Source organism: Paroedura picta, chromosome 7 (assembly GCF_049243985.1).
Source record: "Paroedura picta isolate Pp20150507F chromosome 7, Ppicta_v3.0, whole genome shotgun sequence".
In the NCBI taxonomy this organism is placed as follows: Eukaryota; Metazoa; Chordata; class Lepidosauria; order Squamata; family Gekkonidae; genus Paroedura; species Paroedura picta.
Window position 1 is genome coordinate 72,895,842 of NC_135375.1, and position 22,927 is coordinate 72,918,768.

General features: G+C 41.5%; 1 protein-coding gene across 6 annotated transcripts in view; it reads left to right on the forward strand.

Moving 5' to 3' along the window:
* Window positions 1-22,927, forward strand: part of SMARCA2 (SWI/SNF related BAF chromatin remodeling complex subunit ATPase 2) — a 130,707-nt gene that overhangs the window by 76,706 nt on the left and 31,074 nt on the right. For all 6 annotated transcript variants that reach the window (XM_077344894.1, XM_077344896.1, XM_077344898.1 and 3 more), the window contains exons 23-28: window positions 4,783-4,829; window positions 8,553-8,719; window positions 11,185-11,348; window positions 13,393-13,620; window positions 17,568-17,645; window positions 20,264-20,482. In XM_077344894.1, the coding sequence (XP_077201009.1) occupies window positions 4,783-4,829; window positions 8,553-8,719; window positions 11,185-11,348; window positions 13,393-13,620; window positions 17,568-17,645; window positions 20,264-20,482 (903 nt within the window). The remainder of the gene's footprint in view (window positions 1-4,782; window positions 4,830-8,552; window positions 8,720-11,184; window positions 11,349-13,392; window positions 13,621-17,567; window positions 17,646-20,263; window positions 20,483-22,927) is intronic.

Genomic DNA, 22,927 nt, shown 5'->3' on the forward strand with positions numbered 1-22,927 from the left:
CGGGAAAGGCTGCAGATACCTACCAGTCAAACCAAGTTGCCCACATCCACTCTAAAACCGACTCCAGGTACCAGTTCAGGGTTTCTGCAGCCTCCTTGGGATTAGGTGGAATGTGTCATCCACATGTTTGTGATAATCCAGTCCAGATGTCTAGATACTCTCACCTAGAGGTTTATTTATTCATTTAATTATTGTTGGATTGTATCCTGCCACACTCGAGGGACTCGTGGTGGCTTACAATAATAAAACTGTATGGATCAATAAAAGCCCCCAACAAACTTTCCAAGATCGGCAGCTGAAATACCCCCTAACTCTTGAGCAGATTAACCTAGGGATGGAGTGCAAAGATGTAAATGCCCAGCCAGAGGATCTTGGAGCCACATTGATCTTGGCTCTGTCCTCAACCCAAGACCTGGCGGAGAGCTCCATTTTACAGGCCCTGCAGAACTCAAGTCTCCCTCAGCTCTCCCAGGAGCTCTCCCACCAGATTGGGGCCAGGACTGAAAAAGCCTTGGCCCTAGTCCAGCCCGTTTATATCTCCTTAGGGCCAGGAACCTCCAGCAGATTAGTACCCTCAGATGAAAAGCTCTGCGGGGAGCATAAGAAGACAAGCGGTCCATCATATAGGCTGGGCCCAAGCTGCGAATGGCCTTAAAGGTCAATACCAAAATCTTGAGCCTGATCTGAGCCAGAATTGGCAACCAGTGCAACTGTCTCGAGCACAGGCTGGATATGGGCCCTCCATGGTGTCCTAGTGAGGGTCCTAGCAACTCCATTCTGGACTAGCTGGAGTTTCCAGGACACGGGCAGGCTTGTGTAGAGTGAGTTACAGAAGTCCAGTCTAGAGGTGACCGTTGTGTGGATTAATGTGGCCAAGCATTCCAGGAGCAGGTAGGACACTCAGGTTTGCCTGGCGCAGATGAAAAACACCATACGAGCTACCACCATGACCTGGGCCTCCGTACATAAGGAGGAAAGGACTGCTCCCTGCAGGACCCCACAAGAGAGCTGATAAGGATGTGATAATTCCTCTCCTACCACCACCCTCTGTGCCTGGTTCCAGAGAAAGGGACAGAGCCATTGAAGGGCTAGTGAAAAGCATAGGGGACAAGATGGAGTTTTGTGGGATGCCAAAGGCCAGGGAGCTGGGCAGCAGTCCCCGAGCACTACCTTCTGAAACCTACCCTACAGTTATGACTGGAACCCCTGCAGATTGTTGTTGCCTATCCCCAGCTCTGAAAGGCAGTCCACAAAGATACTGTGATTGATGGCATCAAAAGCCACTGAGGGGTCCAGGGGAATCAACAGAGTCACATGCCTTTTGGCCATCAGGTCATCCACATGGTCAGTGAAGTCTGTTTCATTCCCATAACCTGGCCTAAAACCCAATGGGAAAGAATCCAAAATAATCTGCTTCACTCACCCACCACCTGTTCAGTCATCTTGCTCACAAATTTAACATTTTGGACTTGATGACAGTAGCTTACAACTTCTGGGTCCAGGATAGCCTTCTTCAGTAGTTTACATATTACAGCCTGTTTTAAGACTGGAGGAACCATCCTCCCTCTCAAGGAGGTGCAAACTACCACTTATACCTAGTCACCCCCAGCAGATTTAAGAACCTAGGAAGAATGACACAAGCAGATGGTAGGCCTCAAACCTCAAAGGATCCTTTTAGGGTTGCCAGCCCAGGTGGTAAGTGGAGACTTGGAATTATGACTGGTCTGATAGAGAGCAGTTCCCCTGGGAAAAAATGGCTGCTTTGAAGGTGGCACGGTAACCCCTCCTCTCCCCCCCCCTGCCATTCTTCAGGGATTTCCCAGCCCCAGTACTGGCCACGCTAGATCCTGTCCACATCCTCAGACAGAATGAACTGAAAACTATTCCAAATATCTGAACAAGCTAGCATCCTGGCACTATCTGACTCTCTCACTGATAATGTAGATTGAGTTGGCACCGATGTGACAGATTTTATCTGTGTAGTGCTGAACAAGTAGTGGTGGAAAAGTGTTGTTTCTTTGCTGCCAGCATTGCCATACAGATTGCTTTAAAATGAGCTTTCACCTGTGTATTTTTGGATTTGTCATGAGTCTCCTTCCACTGTTGCTGTTGTAATTTCCCACCTCTCTGCAACTATTACCAAATGTCTGGAATATTACTATGTTAGATATGTGGCACAAAGCGATTGGGACTACGATAATCTCTCATCTGTATGCCTGCTACGTGCATTTTGGCAATCATGATATGAGGTCTGTAGGTGAAGTCATGAGCAAACCATTTTATGTAATTTGCAGATTTGTAACAAAACGCAGTTTGCTATGACATCCAAATTAATAGATTTAATGCATTGCATCTTATTTTTTATATGCAAATAGGATGGTACACGTAATTTAATCCTAGTTTGTAATTCTGGTTTAGTTTGTAGATAGATGAATTTGGTCATTTGAACAGAGAACGTAGTATTGAGACAATATTGAGACAATAATCACAGCCTGGTGATTTTGCCTTATCAAATTATGGATCTATATTTTTCATAGTAGCCAATTGATGGCCAGCACAATGACCCCTTTCTACAGGGTTCATTTAATAGACTTACCTCTAAGTAAAATATTAAATTTCCAAAATTATTTTCTTAGCTCTTTTTATTCCAGGTGTGCTTCTCCAATGGTATTACGGTACTTCCATTTGAGTGAGATATTTCCCTCCCAACTTGCAGTAAGACCCATCCAGACTAGGTACCAGTGAGGATTCAGTGTGTATCATGATGAGAAAACAAATTAAACCTAGCAATTGTAAAATAAAATAGGAATGTAGATGTAATTTGCCATTTCCCATAATACTTTTGTCGTTTCTGATAATCAGTGTTCTGGTTTCCCCTCATTTTTGTAATTTTAAGAACAACTTTCATTCAAGAGACTATTGTCTCTTTAATGAGCTTTTCTTTTTAGATATTGGTACATTGTAAAAACATTTAAAAATTAATAGAATAATACAAACATTTGTTGTTGTTAGGTGCGAAGTCGTGTCCGACCCATCGTGACCCCATGGACAATGATCCTCCAGGCCTTCCTGTCCTCTACCATTCCCCAAAGTCCATTTAAGTTTGCACCTACTGCTTCAGTGACTCCATCCAGCCACCTCATTCTCTATCGTTCCCTTCTTCTTTTGCCCTTGATTGCTCCCAGCATTAGGCTCTTCTCCAGGGAGTCCTTCCTTCTCGTGAGGTGGCCTAAGTATTTGAGTTTCATCTTCAGGATCTGGCCTTCTAAGGAGCAGTCAGGGCTGATCTCCTCTAGGACTAACCGGTTTGTTCGCCTTGCAGTCCAAGGGACTCGCAAGAGTCTTCTCCAGCACCAGAGTTCAAAAGCCTCAATTCTTTGATGCTCAGCCTTCCTTATGGTCCAACTTTCGCAGCCATACATTGCCACTGGGAATACCATAGCCTTGACTTGTGTTGGCAGGGTGATGTCTCTGCTTTTTAGGATGCTGTCTAGATTTGCCATACCTTTCCTCCCCAGGAGCAAGCATCTTTTAATTCCTTTGCTGCAGTCCCCATCTGCAGTGATCTTGGAGCCCGGGAAAATAAAATCTGTCACTATCTCCATTTCTTCCCCATCTATTTGCCAGGAACTGAGAGGGCTGGATGCCATGATCTTTGTTTTCTTGATGTTAAGTTTCAAGCCAACTTTTGCACTCTCCTCCTTCACCTGCATCAACAGGCTCTTTAGTTCCTCCTTATTTTCTGCCATTAGAGTGGTATCATCTGCATATCTGAGGTTGTTGATATTTCTCCCTGCAATCTTGATCCCAATTGGTGACTCCTCTAATCCTGCCTTTCTCATGATGTGCTCCGCATACAAGTTAAATAGGCAAGGCGACAGTATACAGCCTTGCCAAACTCTTTTCTCAATTTTGAACCAATCAGTGATTCCATGTTCAGTTCTAACTGTTGCTTCTTCACCTACATATAAGTTTCTCAAGAGACAAATAAGATGCTCTGGTATTCCCATCTCTTTAAGAACTTGCCACAATTTGTTGTGCTCCACACAATCAAAGGCTTTAGCATAGTCAATGAAGCAGAAGTAGATGTTCTTCTGGAACTCCCTAGCTTTCTCCATGATCCAGTGTATGTTGGCAATTTGATCTCTAGTTCCTCTGCCTCTTCGAAATCCTGCCTGTACTTCTGGAAGTTTTCGGTCCACATATTGCTGGAGCCTAGCTTGTAAAATTTTGAGCATAACTTTGCTAGCATGAGAAATGAGTACAATGGTGCGGTAGTTTGAACATTCTTTGGCATTGCCCTTCTTTGGGATTGGAATGTAAACTGACCTTTTCCAATCCTGTGGCCATTGTTGAGTTTTCCAAATTTGCTGGCATATTGAGTGTAACACTTTTACTGCATCGTCTTTTGAGATTTTGAATAGTTCAACTGGAATGCTGTCACCACCACAATACAAACATTAACTGATTAGTAGGCAAGAGTTAGTTATAAGCATTCAATTAGAACAATGTTATTAAAATTAAACAATAAATTACATGGTGCTTTTAAAATGGGTCCTTTCTTTATAAATTTGTTTGACGATTTGGAAATAGGCCTAGCATTTTACATAAAATAGCATGATTATTGAAATCTGATCCATGCATGCATAGGAAAAATATAATTCTTGAACTTCATAATTAATAGCTGTACTAGAAAACTGGATTTAAGGTTTGAGTTTTGAAAAGTCCTGTTGGATATATTTTATTTTATTGTTAAATAATTCACTGTTAATTGTTTTACAGGAATCTTTTGCTGAACATTTGGGCTATTCTAACGGTGTCATCAATGGGTAATTTTTTATGCATCTATTCAGTATTTAGTTGTGTGTTTATTGCATATTTCTATACCGCCTTCCCCTAGGGCAGTTTACATAAAACACTGGTATATTACAGTATAAATTCATAATTTAACATCAGAAGATCAGAACAACGATAACAATGGATGCCTGGACTGAAGGCAACAAGAATTACATTTCATAATAACAGCATTAACCGTATTAACTTCTAACTCTGATCCCATAGGTGGTCGATTTGAATTCAGACAGTGGGAAGGTGTTTCTGGGGATGCTGTTGTTTCAGTTGGCCTCAACCAAATGCCTGGCAGGGGAGCTCCCTTTTGCAGGCCCTGTGGAACTGTGGGAGTTCAGGCAGGGCCCTGATCTCTTCAGAAATCTCATTCCATGAGGTGGGGGCCAGGACAGATAAAGCTCTGGCCCTAGTTGATGTCCGACATGCTTCATTGGGGCCAGAGACCACCAGCCAGTTGGACGTGCTACAGCGTAGAGCTCTTTGGGGGGTGTAAGCAGAGAGGCAGTCTCTCAGGTACACTGGGCCCAGACTGTGTATGGCCTTGAAGGTGATTACCAAGACCTTAAGTCTGATCTGGAATTTGTCTGGGAATCAGTGCAGTTGTTGGAGAGCAGGCCTGATGTGGGACTTCCACGGAGTACTTGTGAGGATTCTGGCCACAGCATTATGGACCAGTTGCAGTTTCCCGATCAAAGTTAAGGCTGGCCTGCATAGAGTGAGTTACAGAAGTCTAATCTAAGGGTGACCGTCATATGCATCACTGTGGCTAAGTGTTCCAGGGCCAAGTAAGGCACTAGTACCTTGGCTTGGCATAGGTGGAGGGAGGCATCAAGGATCACACCAAGGTTTATAGGGGAGTGAGCTATTGATAGCTACACCCTGTCCAGGCTGGGTAAATGCGCTTCCTTGCTTGGACCCTTCCTGCCCAGCCACAGGACCTCTGTGAGCTTCAGATAATTCTGCTTGAGCCATCTCATCAATTCTTCCAGACATCTGGCTAAGGCTTCAGGGTGGGGGGGAATCAGGACAATCTTTTCCCCAGCAATGCTGAGTGCTGAGACTGGTCAATAGTTATCGGGCTCCCACAGATCTAGAGATGGTTTTTTTCAGCAACAGGTGTACCACTGCCTCTTTTAGCCCATCCAGGAATTATCCCATTGAAAGAGGTTGACTTTTTCCCAGGGGGGGGGGCTCTATTCTTATGTCAGTTGTTTTTAGTAGCCACAATGGGCAGGGGTCTAGTAGGCATGTGATTGGCCGTGCTGAAGTTAGCACCCTGTCCATATCCTGTCCACTTCTGTTGTTGATTTGTTAAGGAACTTTGTTTCCAAAAGAGTGTTTAAAATTCCTTTTAAACAAGGTTTAAACAGTTTAAGGTCCCACTAATTTAAAAGGGGCACCTTGAAATCAGTGGAGCTTAAATATGGCTGGTCCCATCCCAGCTAATATAAAAATATCTATTGTTTCAAAATTGCCCATGCAGTTGAAAAATGAATCCAATTTGGCTTAGAATGGTGTAACTTTGCTTTGTAACTTACTACAAGTTTCTACATCTTAAAAAAAAAACTCAGGTATATTATACCTGTGCTTACTGAACCTCTGATTGGGTCAGTAAGCAACAAAGCAATTTCCATTTTCCTTACTTACAGGATGATCTATTTTCTGTCCATTGGAAGACAAATTCTTTGAAAAAAAATGCTTTCCCAGAGGCTAAACCAGGAGGAACCTTTCAGTTCCTCCCTATAGCATGTTTTTGCTCATGTTTTTGTTGTCAAAGTTTCCAGCAATCTTTGTCTTTAGGTATGAACCCTTTCATGGTTTTGCATATCATTTTCGGAATATTTCACTGGATGTCTTAATGTCTCAGAAGAAAGCACTAGTTGGTGACTATCTGTTCCCTCTTAATAAAACAGTAAGGGTGTTGGGGTGGGCTCAGTCCGGGATGGGGGGGGCAACAATTGGCCCGTTGGCCCCGGACTGACAAGCATTCACGCCTTCCGATTGGCCCCTCATCAGGACAGACTAAAATTCCATCCAAAATTCCATCCAGTCAGCCCAGCCAGGGGCAAGCTGGAGACATTGCTGCCAGTCTGCCCCTGACCACCACAGGGAGAGGAGGTCAGTAGGGCTGCCAAGGGAGACGAGAACACAGACTGCGCCAGCCCTTTTCATCCCAAGGCTGTCCTAACTGTCATGTCCAACTGTACCTCAGAACCGTGACAGAGCTGGCAGGAGGCTGGTGAGTGCGCTCCCTCCCCCTCCCCCTTCAGGCCTGCTGCAAAGGAGCCTCTGACAGGCCCTGACTGAGGGGGGGGGGGAGGCCTTTCCAAGAGCAACACAGGGGAGCCTGAGGGCATTCCTTTTGAGGGTGGGGAACTTTCCCCTTCTGCGAAACAGTTGGCTGACAGGGAGACCACAGGGAGACCCTTCTCACTTAAAATACTGCTCTGGCCGGAGGTTAGACACAGCCAAGCCATGTGTCTTTCTTCTTTGCAATTCTCTGGAGATTTGAGGCCACTGCACCGCATTATTCTGCAGACGGAACTGGTTCTTTTGTCTCTTCTTTTATCTGCACAACAACCCTGTGCAGTAGGCCTCAAGTCTTTCAATTCAACAACAACCTGTGTGGGAGGCCTTAAATGTTTCTTCTCTACCACAAGCCTGTCCAAAGTAGCCCTTTCTGCCTGGGGAGCTCATCTTTATACTCTGCAGATAAGCTGTAATTCCAGGAGCCCCCCAGGCCCCACTTGGAAGTTGGCTACCCCTGGGCTGGAAATATTCCTGGAGGTTTGGAGGTGGGACTTCAAAATTGTACAATGCGTCAGAGTCCAGGCTTCAAAGGAGCAATTTTTGCCTGCAGTTGGGAGGAAGTGGTGCAGGTTTGTCCCTCCTAGGCTATGCCTAGGCCAGCCCTATGGCCAGCCCTTACCAGCAACTGTTTGCATTCTGGGGATCAGACAGGCAGACCAGCATCAGTCCTGTGAATCTGGAAAGTGCAGGAAGATCTAAATAAATATTTACAGCCTGAAACTGTAAATAGTGAACAAGTAAATGGCTGGAGACACATGAGAACTGAAATGACATTTTCAACCTTGGCCTGGCAAATTAAAAAACACCTGTGTACTGTGACTACCCCATGTGTATTAGGGCAGAGGGGCATTTTGGTGTCTGTGGCCTCATTCACACAAGAAGGGAAATGACACAGAACTGGGGGGAATTGGTTGCCATGTAATCTTCTCCTAAGAAGAGTCTCCAGTCTGATTTTCCCTTCACATATCTGAAGACATGGCTCTGGAAAGCTCATCTGTAACCACTATGTTATAATTCCCAAAGGTCAATCCTCTCCCACACTCAACGAACATTCCAATCCACAGGTTCTTGACACCCACATCTCCACACCCATGCCCTCATTTGCCACCACAACCTCCCACACAACACACACATCCAAACCCATGCCCTTACAGACTGGACAACTCCTCCCCTTCCACTGCCCACTGCCAAGCTCTAGAACCCATTGTATTCTTGGATAGAACGGGCTTTGCCCCTAGTCCTTATATAATTCCAAACTGCTAAGTGTAATAGTGTATAGACAAACAGTGATATGAATGTAGGAATGATGAAACTTTTCCAGCATTACGAGACTTTTTCATAAGTAAGGCTTTAATAGAAAAGTTGAGCAGATTCTGTTTGTTTTGTCTTCACAGAGCTGAGCTTTATCGAGCCTCAGGGAAGTTTGAGCTACTTGATCGAATTCTACCAAAGCTACGAGCCACTAACCATCGTGTCCTTCTTTTTTGTCAAATGACATCACTCATGACCATTATGGAAGATTATTTTGCTTTTAGAAACTTTGCTTACCTGCGCCTTGATGGTAATGTCCAAAATGAAGCAAACTCCAAAAAATTATTAAGGCATACTGTAGTTGTTTGCTCTCATCAGCTGATTATTGTTTCTCTTATACAATACAGCAGTAGTAGGGTATGCACTTCAAAATTACTGAGATAAAAATATGCCCCAAAAAATTCTTTTTCAAGATGATGTTCTGGAGCAGTAACAAACTACTGGAATTCTTAGGCATTACAAAACACGCACAAACACAAATCCATGGTTTTTGAGTGTGTTTGTTTGGGTACTCACTGTCAGCAGCAGCAAGAGTCTTGTTTTTCTTTAATTCTTCTGATTTGGCAGACAATGGCATTTCTTCCTTCTAGTAAGATCCTTGCCAAGGATCTAGATATGAGTGCTCTAAGCCAATCCCCTTTGAAGACAAGCCCCAAAGAAGAAATTTCTGTGGAGGATCAGGGAAAGTGTGTGTGTATGGGGGGGGGGGGGAACAAGAGCCTCTTTCTTCATCTGTGCCATCCCTCATCTTCAAAATCAGCTACATTTTTGGAGCAGACATGCAACTCTGATGGAAGTGACAAACTCAGGGACAACTCATAAACATATACAGCTTAAACCTTGGACTTCCAAGGACAGCCCCTCACTGCTTCTTCCTCTAGGAACTCCTTAAATAGTAATAATGCTAACTACTAATTAAGGTACTGCTACAGTGGATACACAACATGAAAATAGATATCTCATAACAATTGATTATCTTATGCAGTCACATCCATGCACAGATAATTTGCTATTGTTTTGAAAAAAAATTGAGCTCTTTTCAAAGATTTCAGGGATAGGGTGGGGGGAGGAATTTTGCTGGGGGTGGGGAAAGGCAGATTTCCTTTCTTTGTGAAAGGAAATAACAGACCACAGAAGGAAGGATGGCAAATGCAGAGTTTTTAGCAGAAAAGTTCATTTAAAAAAATTGTCAGTCACTGTAAAATTACATTTTAAAAAGATGAAAGACCTGTTCCATGCATAGAATCAATAATGCTACTGAATGACCAGTTTTCCATCTTCTTTCAGTGTGATGTTAATCTCTATTTCAGAAGATTTAGCAAAACAACACACCTAGAAAAATCCAGAATCTAACTAAAATGCAATTTAAGGATTAAGCATAATCATATGTGTTTTAGAAGTGCAAAAAAAAAAGTTTTTTTTCCCCCGCAGTTCAATTTTGTTATACACTAAAAATATTCATTAGTTCCAAAAAATCCTGATTTTTTTCAGGTAAAGTAGATACAAGAAGAAAAAAGTTTTTTTTTAAACAGCCATCATCCAAGTTGATCAGTATAGCTGAATAAAAACAAGCAAGTGAGGAAATAAATATATAAAAAATCAGGCTTTTAAAATTCAGGCTCAGTTACATCAGTAGCAAATCAGGTCGGAGAAATGCCTTCTTCACTCTTGAATTCACTCCAAGCCAGAATTACACCCTGGAGTGGAGAAGGCATTTAAAGGAACTGTGATCCCCTTAAATGGCTTTTCCTCTTCCTTTGGAAATGCTGGAAGATGGGGGCACCTTTAGAATTGGGCATCAGCAGCTATCTTGCAAATCTGGTGCCTCGACTTCAAAAACAAGCTCCCACGCACAGCCCCATATTGGTCCTCATAGGCTATATTAGAGCAAAATAATAATACTAATATGGGTTTCCTGAATATTTGGTAATGTTGAGAAATACCAAAATTTTTCGGGTTCAACATAACAGAACCTGAAAATATATCATGCTTTCTTTGCACACCCCTAATGGGGACTTAAGTGGCCATCTTTAGAATCTTGTATTCCTTCACAGTTTACAGATTACTGACTTGTTCTGCATTTCAGTTCTTCCGCATACGTTGACTTCTGTAATCTCCAACAAGATTTCCAGGGGATATGCTTGTAATTCTTTAAGGTGTTACTGTACTCAAATATTGCCCTTCTACAGACTGCTATCCACCTGAAATTATCTTATAGTTTCTATTATCCTATGATTGATGCATTGCAACCTTTTGGACATTCACATTAGCTAAATGGAACAAAGCAAAACAAAGCATTATTGAGGTTTTTTCTACCTCTCTCAAACTGTGGATTTTGAGAGAGTTTCTTGATACCTTTTCTTAAGTAAAGAGCTGAATTAGATAAGATCTTGTATCTCCTTAGGACCAACTATTTTGAAGAGACATATAAGTTTTGCTTTACCCAAAACCTCTATCTAGCAAAAGATTCCATTTTTCTTGTTGGTCGTTCTTTCAACACAATAATAAAAATGTATGCAAAAAAGCAAGGAATCAGAAGGTGTTTTTGGGAAGAGTCCGGTGATCTGTACAATATTTCATATGGACGTACTAACTTTAGTATTGTTGAAATGACAAAGTTATCATTGAGGTGAAAATTAAATAGTACATTCCTTTGAGATGTATGTTTTCCAGCCAGCATCTACATGCATAATTTTTAATGACTTCTCATTTCAGGGACAACCAAATCTGAGGATCGAGCAGCTCTGCTGAAGAAGTTCAATGAGCCCAATTCCCAATACTTCATCTTTCTGTTAAGCACAAGGGCTGGAGGTCTGGGCTTGAACCTACAAGCAGCTGATACTGTCATTATTTTTGACAGTGACTGGAATCCTCATCAGGTTAATTTTCTGGCCACTTTTCATTGTTCCCTTGTTATGTGGAGGGTCTTCTTGCCTGTTGAAACAATTTTGAATGCTTGTTCTTTAGTTTGTTTTTAAATTGGTTATGATCAGTCAGTTAGTAAACCTTTATGGGCATATAAAACCATCAATACATAAGGTTATAATACAAGACATATAACACAAAGTGAATAAACAAAAGGTAAGAATTTCAGTTTAAAACTCATCAAAACTTCACTTAATGAAAGTTCATCCACAATAGCATGGTTATAATGAAAATACAGAGGATGCACTCAGAACAAGTCTTGACAATCTTCAGACAAATGTTTTCCCTCACTTCTTTGGGGACTCAGGAACTGAAGAGTTACTGGTTGTACTTCATCGTATGAAGTATTGTTTGCCTTCAAATCAGGTTGCTAAACAACAGTCAATGGATTGTAGCAAACCTGGAAGTCTTCAGCTCCTGAGCCATGCACACAGGAGGACAGGGGAAGGGTGGACATTGAGAACGTCCAAGGCTTGTTCTCATTGCAAATGATGATATAATATTACCTCTGAATATAGAAACTGTTCTCCTGAGTCCGACCTGCTTTAACTGTCAGAACGCTTTGGAATCTTTCACTTCAAGTTTAGTGCTGCAGCTGCCAGTCTTTGGACAAAAAAGTGCCTATTTTAGTCTTTGCAATTGAAGAAGAAGAAGAGTTGGTTCTTATATGCCACTTTTCTCTACCCGAAGGAGTCTCAAAGCGACTTACAATCACCTTCTCTTTCCCCTCCCCTCAACAGACACCCTGTGAGGTGGGTGAGGCTGAGAAAGTCCTGATATTACTGCTCAGTCAGAACAGCTTTATCAGTGCTGTGGTGAACCCAAGGTCACCCAGCTGGCTGCATATAGGGGAGTGGAGAATCAAACCCAGCTCACCAGATTAGAAGTTGGCACTCCTAACCACTACACCAAGCTGGCTCTTGACTTCAGTCATATGGCAAAATTAGGTCAATGATCATCACACACAACTGGCCACCTTCATTATAAGGTAGTTTGGGGAGAAATATTGAGGTAGTTAACAGATTGAAATCCAGAAAGGTAGTCTATAGACAACTTCCATGCTGTGCTGTTTTTGGAAACATTACCGTGAATCATGCACATTGTATTGTACTTCCTTTTATGCTTTATATACCAATAGTGGTACAATCCTAAACAGAGCTGCAGACTTCTAACCACATGGAAGTCAATGTGCTTAGAAGGGAGCATATCAGCTTAGGGTTTGGTGTATTTACAGAAAAGAGGTTTAATGGTTTTGTCTGAAGTTTCATTTGTTTAAAAAACTGTTTGCCTGTAACTAAGTGATCTGTCAATATTACAATGCTCTACATTTACTCTAACTTTCTGGTTCTTGGAACTTTTACATATTTTAACACAACTGCTACTAAAAACAAAACTCCCCCACCCTGACAAAGAACATTCTTGAAATGGGGGCCCAATATTTTTCTTTAAAATGGCACTGTTTAAAGGTCTTACAGCTTCTGAGCATTACACATGTTATGCCTTACTGCTGAAATGCATTGGCAAGTTATTGGAAACATGGAAATGATCACAGTTTGTTATGACATGAATATAAATGAACATACTCTAAATAAATTCACCTTTGACTTAGTAGCATGAACTGTAATTAAGGACACAAAGGATAATTGGAGGCCACTTAGGAGAGCATGAAACTCAAATAATAGGGGACCAGAATTTAATTGTTTCAGCCTGTACAAACGAAGTATATTTTGGTATCTTAACTCGCTTGACTACCTTTAAATTACTTTTACAAATATGCCTGTAAATAAATACACTAATTAAATTAAATACATTCGGTATATAACAATCTTTCACTTTATCTGCTGAGAATCTACCATTCAAACTGTTTTTACATTCAGGTTTATGGTTTGCCTTGTTTCATATTTTATGGTTGTAAAATGTTTATGATAATGTTTTTCTTGGCCAGCCAACTTTTAACTTTGGGAGACCAATACATTGTATGTAATATATATTTAACAGGATTTGCAGGCACAAGACCGAGCTCATCGAATTGGCCAGCAGAATGAAGTTCGAGTCCTACGACTATGCACAGTGAACAGTGTGGAAGAGAAGATTCTTGCAGCTGCCAAATATAAATTGAATGTGGATCAGAAAGTTATTCAAGCTGGCATGTTTGACCAAAAATCTTCAAGCCATGAACGGAGGGCTTTTCTCCAGGCCATATTGGAGCATGAAGAAGAAAATGAGGTATTCTGCAACTGTTCATGTGCTTAAAACAGAAACACGTTCACTTCTTTCCTCACCCCCAGGATCCTGAAGTCAGTTATATTCAGGACTGTGTATATGCCATGTTGAAATGATGTGTCCAGGTCAACCAGATTCTGTGACCTATATGAATTATATGCAAAATTTATTTGGAATTTTAAAAACTGTTTTGTAAAAGTGTTCTGTTGGAGAAGCAAAAACCAATACAAGGCTCATATGCCAGTAACCAATGGAACTCATAGTAGGCTACTCTTTTGCTTCTTAACTGGTATTTCCCAAGTACCGTATTTGCCGGCGTATAAGACGGCTTTTTCCCTCTCAAAAACATGCCTCCAATTGGGGGGGTCGTCTTATACGCCGGGTGCACTTCAGTCTGGATGCGGCGGCGGGCGGCGGGCGGCTCCCCCCCCCGACACTGAGCTCACGGCGGTGGCGGGCGGCGGCAGCTCTCCCCCACTGGGCTCACAGCGGCGGCGAGCGGCTCCCCCCCACTGGGCTCACAGTGGCGGCGAGTGGCGAGCGGCGGCGAGCAGCTCCCCCCCACTGGGCTCACGGCAGGCTGCGGGCGGCGGGCGGCGCCAGCTCCAGCTCCCCCTCACTGGGCTCACGGCGGCGGCAAACTCCACATTTTGAGTGAAAATGTTGGGGGGTCGTCTTATACGCCCAGTCGCCTTATACGCCGGCAAATACGGTAGTTAAGTTTATCTTCATGATCTACCACAGATGTGTGGTTTAATTTAATTAATTAGTAGGTAATAGCAAACCAGAACATTTGATTCTAGCAAAAATGGGGAAGGTTCACTTCTCCCTTTTCAGCTCAGCATTTTAGGACTGAAATCAACATGTCGCTTCCCTAATGACTTGTAAATTAGCACTTGCCCCCTTGCCAAATTGCTCACAAGTTAACTTTTCCTCTTTATAGTTAGTGGCCTATGCCCAACCACATTAAAAAAATATTACATTATACTGTGTCTGTGGATCCTCTGTCCCCCCCCCCCCCAATAAAATTATGAGGGGTTCCATGACCTGCTTTGAGAAAGGGGAACTGGCAAAGTCACCTCTTCCTCTTAAGAAAACTTGGAGGCTATTCAGTTTTCTTAGCAACATGACTGGATATGGCCAACAGTCTTTTTAAAAATAAAGCTTCCCCCCCCCCCCTTATAATTCAAAATCTGAAATGGGCAGGCTGACTTTCATAGATAGAAAGGCACTGTTTTGAGTATCTTGACTACTGCTTAGTTTTTACAAAATCTATTTGCATTCAGTGCATTCTTTAAGCAGTGTGTAGGCCTATTTGTGTCATAGAGCAGCTGTCTGGGTAATGGCCTTGTGTACAAATTGCAGGAATATCTTTTTCACTTTACCTTCCACAGCTTAAGTGATCAACAGTGTGCATGGTCTCTTTATTATCTTCATTTTCATTGTCCTGCAGATGTGGTGATCTTGTTGTGTCTAGTAAAGTTCATAAAGGGCAAATACATTAATTGTTCAATAACTGGGTTTTCTGATACAGTGTTGTCAGTGATATGATTATATTGAACAGGAAAGCCACTGATAACATTGGGAGTTCTTAGTTTTTAGCTTCAGATAACTGTTCTGAATATAATATAACAAATATGTTCAATAGATTAGAATGGCATGGAGATTAATGTTATTACATGGTATCAAAATTATCTAATATATATTTGCATTTTAATAATTGAACTTTTGTTTGAAAAATTGTTTATATGCAAAGGAAGGAGTTGCCATTGGACTAAAATTAAAATCTTTTGAGTGTGGCCCACTTGGTTGAATATGGTAATAATATGCAAGACCTAATGATAGACTTTCACTATCTAAAGCAGGGTGCCTTAACCAGGGTTTCATGAAACTTTGGAGTTTCCTGATGGCCCTGGAAGGGTTTCCCAAATGGTGGTAGCTAATTTGTTCAGTATTTATCAGGTGATATGACCATATATGGTCCTGTCAACACATCCCCTCTCAAAATGGCCAATGAGGGCCTAGAGGGAGTGGGAACGGGAGGGGCCCTGGGTGGACAAGTACCCAGCTAAGCTTCTCACCCATATTCAGCATGGTTGTGAGGTTTCTCAAAGCCTAAAGAATGCTTCAGGAGTTTCTCAATGGTAAAAAGTTGAGATTTGTCAGGATTTGAAATATCACAGACTTCTTGTTTTTGTTGGAAAAGTGACATTAAAACAGAGGGTTTTTAAAATTTCCTCCATAAATATTGTTCCTGCTGTAATGTAGAAAATAATTGTTATTTGAGAAAGTTTCAAGTGAAAGGCCAATTATGATACACTCCAAATGGAAATGGAACCAAGATAAATAATGTTCTGTGCTTTTCTCGACATAATTAGAGGAGAAGGATTATAAAGGTATTACAACATCAAGAAAAGCATGGCTGAATGAGGATTAAGTACAATTCAGTATTAAGAGTGGTGATATGAAGTATCAGGCTTTATAGCCCCCAAACTGCTTTCTGTGAAAGTTTCAGTACTGAGCTTCATGCCCAAAAGTTTTGAAGTAGTTATACAGAATTTGGTAGAATTACTTCAGATGAACAACTCTGAGGATTATACTCCACAATTTCCATCATTTCAATATAGATTTGTCCTCTAGCATTTTATAACTACAGTAGTATCAAAGCCCATTTTAAAAATCGGCTTTAAAAGGGGCTGCAGGCAGGAGGGTGTGAGAGGGTGGCCGTGACTACCTTTGGCCTGCAAAGTGGGCTAAAGGGAGTGGGAAGCCCCCCCCCCGGTGGCAGCACTGCTGCGGGAGGCTCCCTTTGGCATAGGAAGCGCTCTCACGACAGTGAAAGCGCTTCCTGGGCTACAGGGAGTGGAAAGCCCCCCCCTCCACCAGCGGCGACAGCGCTTTGCGGCCCGCAAACTCTCCCCACCCGGCTCCCTCCCAGCAGGAGCATACCTGTGGGCCACAAAGCCCTGTCGCTGCCTCTCTCCTTGTGGGCGACTATGGAGGCTGCAGTCACGAGGCTTCTAACAGGCAAGGAGGGAGGCTGGGAGCTGGAGGGGGAGGGCCAATCAGGGTGGACCTGGATGGACAGGGCCCTGGGCAGTCTCCTCCCAGGAGGCTGTTTCCCAAATAGTTTTAAGGATATTAATGTTAATATAAACTATATATTAAAATACCATTTTAGTAATATTTTAATATATTTTAAAGAGTTACAAAACTTACACTGAATGCAAAGCATTCTTGACAGACTTTACAGATAAAAATCTATTTCAAATTCACTCTAAAAGTTGCATTAAGCGGTTTACCACTGACAAACAGGATCCAAAGCTGCCTGTTTCTTAGGCTTCCATTCAAAGGACTTGCTCACAGAAGATTTTTAGGTTGTTTGCTTGAATTGTTGGTTCCAGTGCCAAACTACAAATTGGTTTTGAAACTCCCCTGAGCTTCAAAAAGACTTTCCAAGTGGCATAGTGCGATGACGGGCCGTTGTTTGATACAAACTAGTCTAAAGCCTCTTTGGGTTTGTGGAACTAGTTTCAGAATGCTTTGTTTCTTCGCCAGAGAGCCCTGCAATGAACAGCGTAGAGGCGAATTAAGCTCTACTGCATTTTTATGTGTTAGCTTCTTCCCCTTTCCCCTTTCCTTAACTCTCGTTTGTTTGCTTTGTTCTTGGAAAATTACTAAACTTGCTATGTAGAATGTATATTCATCTTGCTATGTAGAATGTATATTAGGCGTATTAGAAGCATTATAAATCTTAACATTGTAAAAATCACAGTATACTTAAATCAGTATTCCTTTTTGCCCCTTGCATATGCTTTATAGTAGTTAAATTAAGTATCTGCTGTTCATCAAGTAGTATGTATCCTACATTATTTTCTATACCTGTGCCATGAGGCTGATATAGACACATACAGACACATTTATTCTGGGTAATTTTTCTTTATCTGCAGGAAGAAGATGAAGTCCCAGATGATGAAACTCTGAATCAGATGATTGCTCGACGGGAAGAGGAATTTGATCTTTTTATGGTAATGTCACACATGATTATGAATAGAGGCTAAGAGTGGTATCTTCTAATCTGCTGAGTCAGGTTTATTCCACTCCTCCACATGCAACCAGCTGGGTGACCTTTGGCTAATCACAGTCCTGATAGTGCTGTTTTTATACAGCAGTTTCCCTCAGTATTCTCTCAGCCCCACCTACCCCACAGGGTGTCTGTTGTGGGGAGAGGAAGGGAAAGCGAATGTAAGCTGCTTTGGGTCTCCTTCAGGTTGTAAAAAGCAGAGTTAAAAAACATCTGCTTCTTCTCTAGCTGCTGCTTTTGATTAATGTCAGAGCTCGCTATCTACCCATGTCCTTTGGCCAGAATTCTAAAGTTGAGAAATGCAAGAGCATTATCCCAGAGCAGTATAAAATGCTCCCATTCTGAGTTTTTTTCTTCATTGATATAGAAGCCCAGTTCTCATGTTGCAGTTGACGGACATACAATCTGTGTACAGTGTACACATGCTATCCTCATGTTTCATTCAATGCATGTGCATCTGAATTTATAATTTTAATCCATATGTTCATGCAAGTGCTGGTCCCTATTTTCATTTGTTAAGTGAATGCATGTTGTCTCTTACAAACACATGTATGCACCTACATTCAAGATGTTTGCATGTTCACTGTAAACTTGTGAAGAGGGCAAGAGACTGTGCACCTGTTCAAGGAGGCCATGGAATATCACGGTTGAAAATATTTCCTTGACCTAGTGTGCTCATGCACATCCCAGTATTCCTCTTTTACAGATTTAGCCTGTACGTTGTCCGAGGAGCAGGGAGACAAATGGATTTGTACCTGTCCATGCACATCAGGCAGCATGAACAGAATGTTTTGTCCTTTGTGCCTTTCCTTCGGTATTGAATGAAATGAAACAGTCATCCAAGGACAGTCAGAAAGCCTTGGAATGTACTTTTTCCTATGTGCCACAAGAGGTTGCTGTGATACCTGCTCTGTTGGTAACCCAACGGGTTCCTTCTGTTCTTTCTGCCTCTGCCCCCCTCTGCTGGTTCTCAGCTGCAGAGCTTGATCTAGGGGAAAACATACAAGCAAGAAATAGCTGCAATGAGAAACTGAGCACTTCTCTCTTTGAAAGCACTGCCATGGTAGCACACTACTAAAGGCAGTGTGGGGGGGGGGGGAACAGCACAATGAATAACAAAATTGCTTAAAACACTTCCTAACAAAACAAAGAATATATGAATATCATTGTAGATCTGAAACTTTGGATTTGTATAATTAATTATGAGTAAAGCTAGGAGGAGCTGAGGAAGGAGTTTTCAGAGAAAGGAAGCAAATGTCACTGAGGTAGAACTGAGATTACTTGTATCAAATGAAGAAGAACATGGACTCCCTTGGACTGAATGGCCATTGCTAAGCAAGGCTAGTATGGAAAACCTCTTTTCATATTCCATTAAATCTTGAGGGCTCTAATGGTACTGCTGGCCTATTAAGATGCCTGCTGGAGTTGCAGCCTCTTGCTATATTTGGACTAGGGTCTGTTTCTATATCTGTCTTCTACTCTCCAAAAGATCAACAGGAACCTTCACCCCTCAGCTTCAGGAAAATAAATCCTTGGCTTGTCTCAAAAATCATTCCTTTCTCTTCAATTTAATCCAAAGGAATAGTGATGTTGAAGAAACAAAGTGGAAGTTTGAGGGCAGTAATTTACTTCCTTTTTCAGTGTGTGTCACTAGAAGTCTGCTAAAACCATAATAGATTGCTATAATTGAAATATATTTTACTTCTCTTGTCATTCTCATAAGTTACATTTAAGTATATAGTGTGGGAGAGCAAGACCAAAGAATGCTTTGTATAAATAGCTCTGGAGTGGGAGTGAATGCAATTCCTTGCCCTCTCTGGTTATTTACTGAAAGTTTTCAAGGTATAGTTTAATAACTTATTTTTCTCTGATAGGTAATTTAAAAGATTTTCTCATGAATCTCTCAAATATCTTGTAAGGAGAAAATCAAGCACTTCCTGATAGGCTAGAGTTTTTCAAGGCTAATCCACAAAACTGGTTTTGCGTGGATAGTCATGTCTGCTGTAGAAGATTCAAATCCAAGAGTACCTTAAAGGCCAACAAGATTTCCAGGGTATAATCTCTTGAGAGGCAAACCCCTTTCTTCAGATAACTAATGAAAATATCTGACAAAGATAACTTAGATCCCCAAAAGCTTTTACCCTGGAATTATTGTTAGTCTTTAAGGTGTTCCTAGATGCTAATTGGTCATAGAACTAGTATCTGTTACTGAACTTGCCCTATATTTCTGAGTTGGGAGAATTAAAAGTGCTCAACACGAAATCAAGGCAACCAGCATCTCATAAAGTGATAACATGATGGTGACTAACATGCATACTAGTAGTTTTCAAATACCACAATTATCCCTAAGGTCAGCCTATTGGAAGTTTATTCCTGTGATCTTCACAGTGCAGACCATCTCCGTAATGTGATTTCACCAAGACATAGGGAATGATCAGCTCCTAAGACTTCAATGGGAGCGGAAAAAGCCTCCTAAGACCTCTGTAAGGAACTGTAAGAATGAAATAACTTTGTTGTTATTATTAAGAAATATTAATATTAAGAATCTCATTATTCTTACAGCGAATGGATATGGACCGGCGTAGAGAAGATGCCCGAAATCCAAAACGCAAACCACGCTTGATGGAGGAAGATGACCTGCCATCCTGGATTATCAAAGATGATGCTGAAGTTGAAAGGCTTACTTGTGAGGAAGAAGAGGAGAAGATTTTTGGGAGAGGATCCCGACAACGCAGGGATGTGGACTACAGTGATGCCCTGACAGAAAAACAGTGGTTAAGGGTATGTGCTGTGTATTTTCTGTTATAAACTGGAGAGGTAGCTGGTTTGCATTTTTGAGTTCATAATTAAAGGAAAGCAGCAAAAAGTTACTGTATTGCAGACAAGATCAGTATAATTGTTCAAAGATTACCAAAACTGCTTTGCTGTAACCTAAATTAGATACAGATCATTTATTGCAGTCTAGTAAATTGCTATTATGTGTCTGATTGGGGAAATGATTTAAAATCTCTTTGGAAATTTAAAAAAGCTTCCCTCCTCTAAATTTCTATTGCCTTATGCCTGTTAGACATAGCTGAGATTAATAAACCATTAAAGAATTAAATTCTGGTCCATCCAGATGTTTTTCACTTCTTCAGAGAACCCACCTCCGTGCAATATCCCCAAATGCTGCGGCCTGTTGATTGCTTGTGTGATAGGACATCTGGCTCTTAGTTGTTTGGGATTCAGTGAGCACATGAACCCCAAAGAGGCTTGACAGTTGTATTCCTTTCTAGGAAATGTAACCCTTTCCATAGGCACTTGTGCCTTAACTTTTGTTGTCATTATTGTTTACTCTCTGCGGATGAAGAAGAGCAAAATCAATACCAAAATTATCAAATAGGGATATTTTATGTAGGTGCAAAACTGCAGTGTCTCTTTATTTGACAGGGCTCAAGCTGACCTGCATGGTTACTTTCAAGAAACAGAGGGCTCAGTCTAAAGTACTACAAGCAGAAAGAAAATAGTTGCTAATGCTATTCTGCACATGTTCACACAAGAGTTTGTGCTGATTGCTTTTAACCAGTCAGCAACTGTGTGTCTGCATGGTGCTGACTCCTAGTATGCCTTGGTTCCATCCACAACTGCCTTTTTCCCCCTAACTGTAAGGATACTCAGGCATTGCCATTTCCTGCTTGTCTTCAGGCCACCAATGTACCTATGAGCCTCTTTATAAGGAATCTGTGATGCTTCAGGACTATGAGTACTAAAAGCCAAAGAGACATAGCTATGAGTTGTTTGTGGGAAGGGGTTCAGCAGAGAAGGGAGTAGATAGCAGTATCACAGTCTCATCATCTGTTAGAAAATGTGTATGGATATTACATACACCTGAGAATGGTTGGTGAATGTACCTATTTTGAAACAGTTATGCATTTAAAATAACTGATGTGGGCTTGGTTATGGGATTGAAATGGCCTTGGTTGCCCTGTGGATGGCCTGCACTGGGAGACTGACAGGAGAAGTATGACCTTGCTAATAGTACTGGACAGTAGCTTTAGATACCATCTGTCTATCTGGACTGCTTTTTAGGGTTGAGACTGGAAGGAAGCAACCACTTCAGCAGCTGGAGAGAACAATGTCAGTAGTTCAAAGCCTTAGGACTATAAAATCAGTAAGATATCAATGTTGAAAAAGACCCCCAGTAACCCTAAAAATAGCAATGGTGGAATCCAAACACCCACACAGAGAGAAAAGCAACTAACAAGTACATTAGGGAAATATAAAAAGCCAGAACAATAATGAACAGAACAACAACAAAAGTGATGGCTATGAGTGGTATGGAAAGATTTTGTCTGGATACACCAATGGGAAAGCATTTCTAAAGGGAACAGAGATGGTACTACACACAACCCCCCCCCCCCCCCGCCACCATCTATGTTTCATTTTGTCTATGTCTTTTTCTTGAACACTGATCATAATGATATAAAAGAAAGGTGAATGCATAGTATGCTGATTGTGATACATTTGCCCAGGATAAATTTGCTCCTTTCTTTTCCTTATTTGTGTCATGCTGAGAGAGAATGCTGTTTCTGAAATAGCATTTCTGTCTCAAAATACAACAGCCTTACAAGGACAGTATTAGTCTGTTTGGTCAGCTGGAGGGTAAATCTGTTAATGGCTACTAGCCATAGTGATTGAAGGGAACCTCCACATTCAGGTGCACTAATCCTCTGAATCCCAGAACCAGGAGGCAAAATCAGGTGAAGGATCAGAGGAACTGGTTGGCCACTGTGTGAGACAGGATGCTGGACTAGATGGATTATTGGTCTGATCCAGAATGGCTCTTCTTATTTAGTAATGATATACTTTTACTAGTAAAAATGTGAGTTCAAGCTTTAAGTTGCCTTTTTCCTTTTTGTTTGAAAAAAACATATTTTGTGTCCTGGTGAGAGGAGGTAAAGCCTATTTCAAAATCTGAGAAGATACTAGACTTTTGATTAGGAATTACTGAAGCAGAAGAAATTTATTTGGAGTCACTTGTTTTTAAAAGGAAACAGCCTTTTAACATTGATGATAAAATGAAGACAAGAATTATGTTGTTGGATTCTGGCACTTTTCTGGATCCAGCGTGTTTATTTTGGGGCTAGAACATACACAATGCTCTTGATCCCTTATCCAGAATTGGGAGCAGGTTCTGGCATCACACACTTTCATCATAGCCTTCTCGGTTGTGAGTTTTTCTTACCA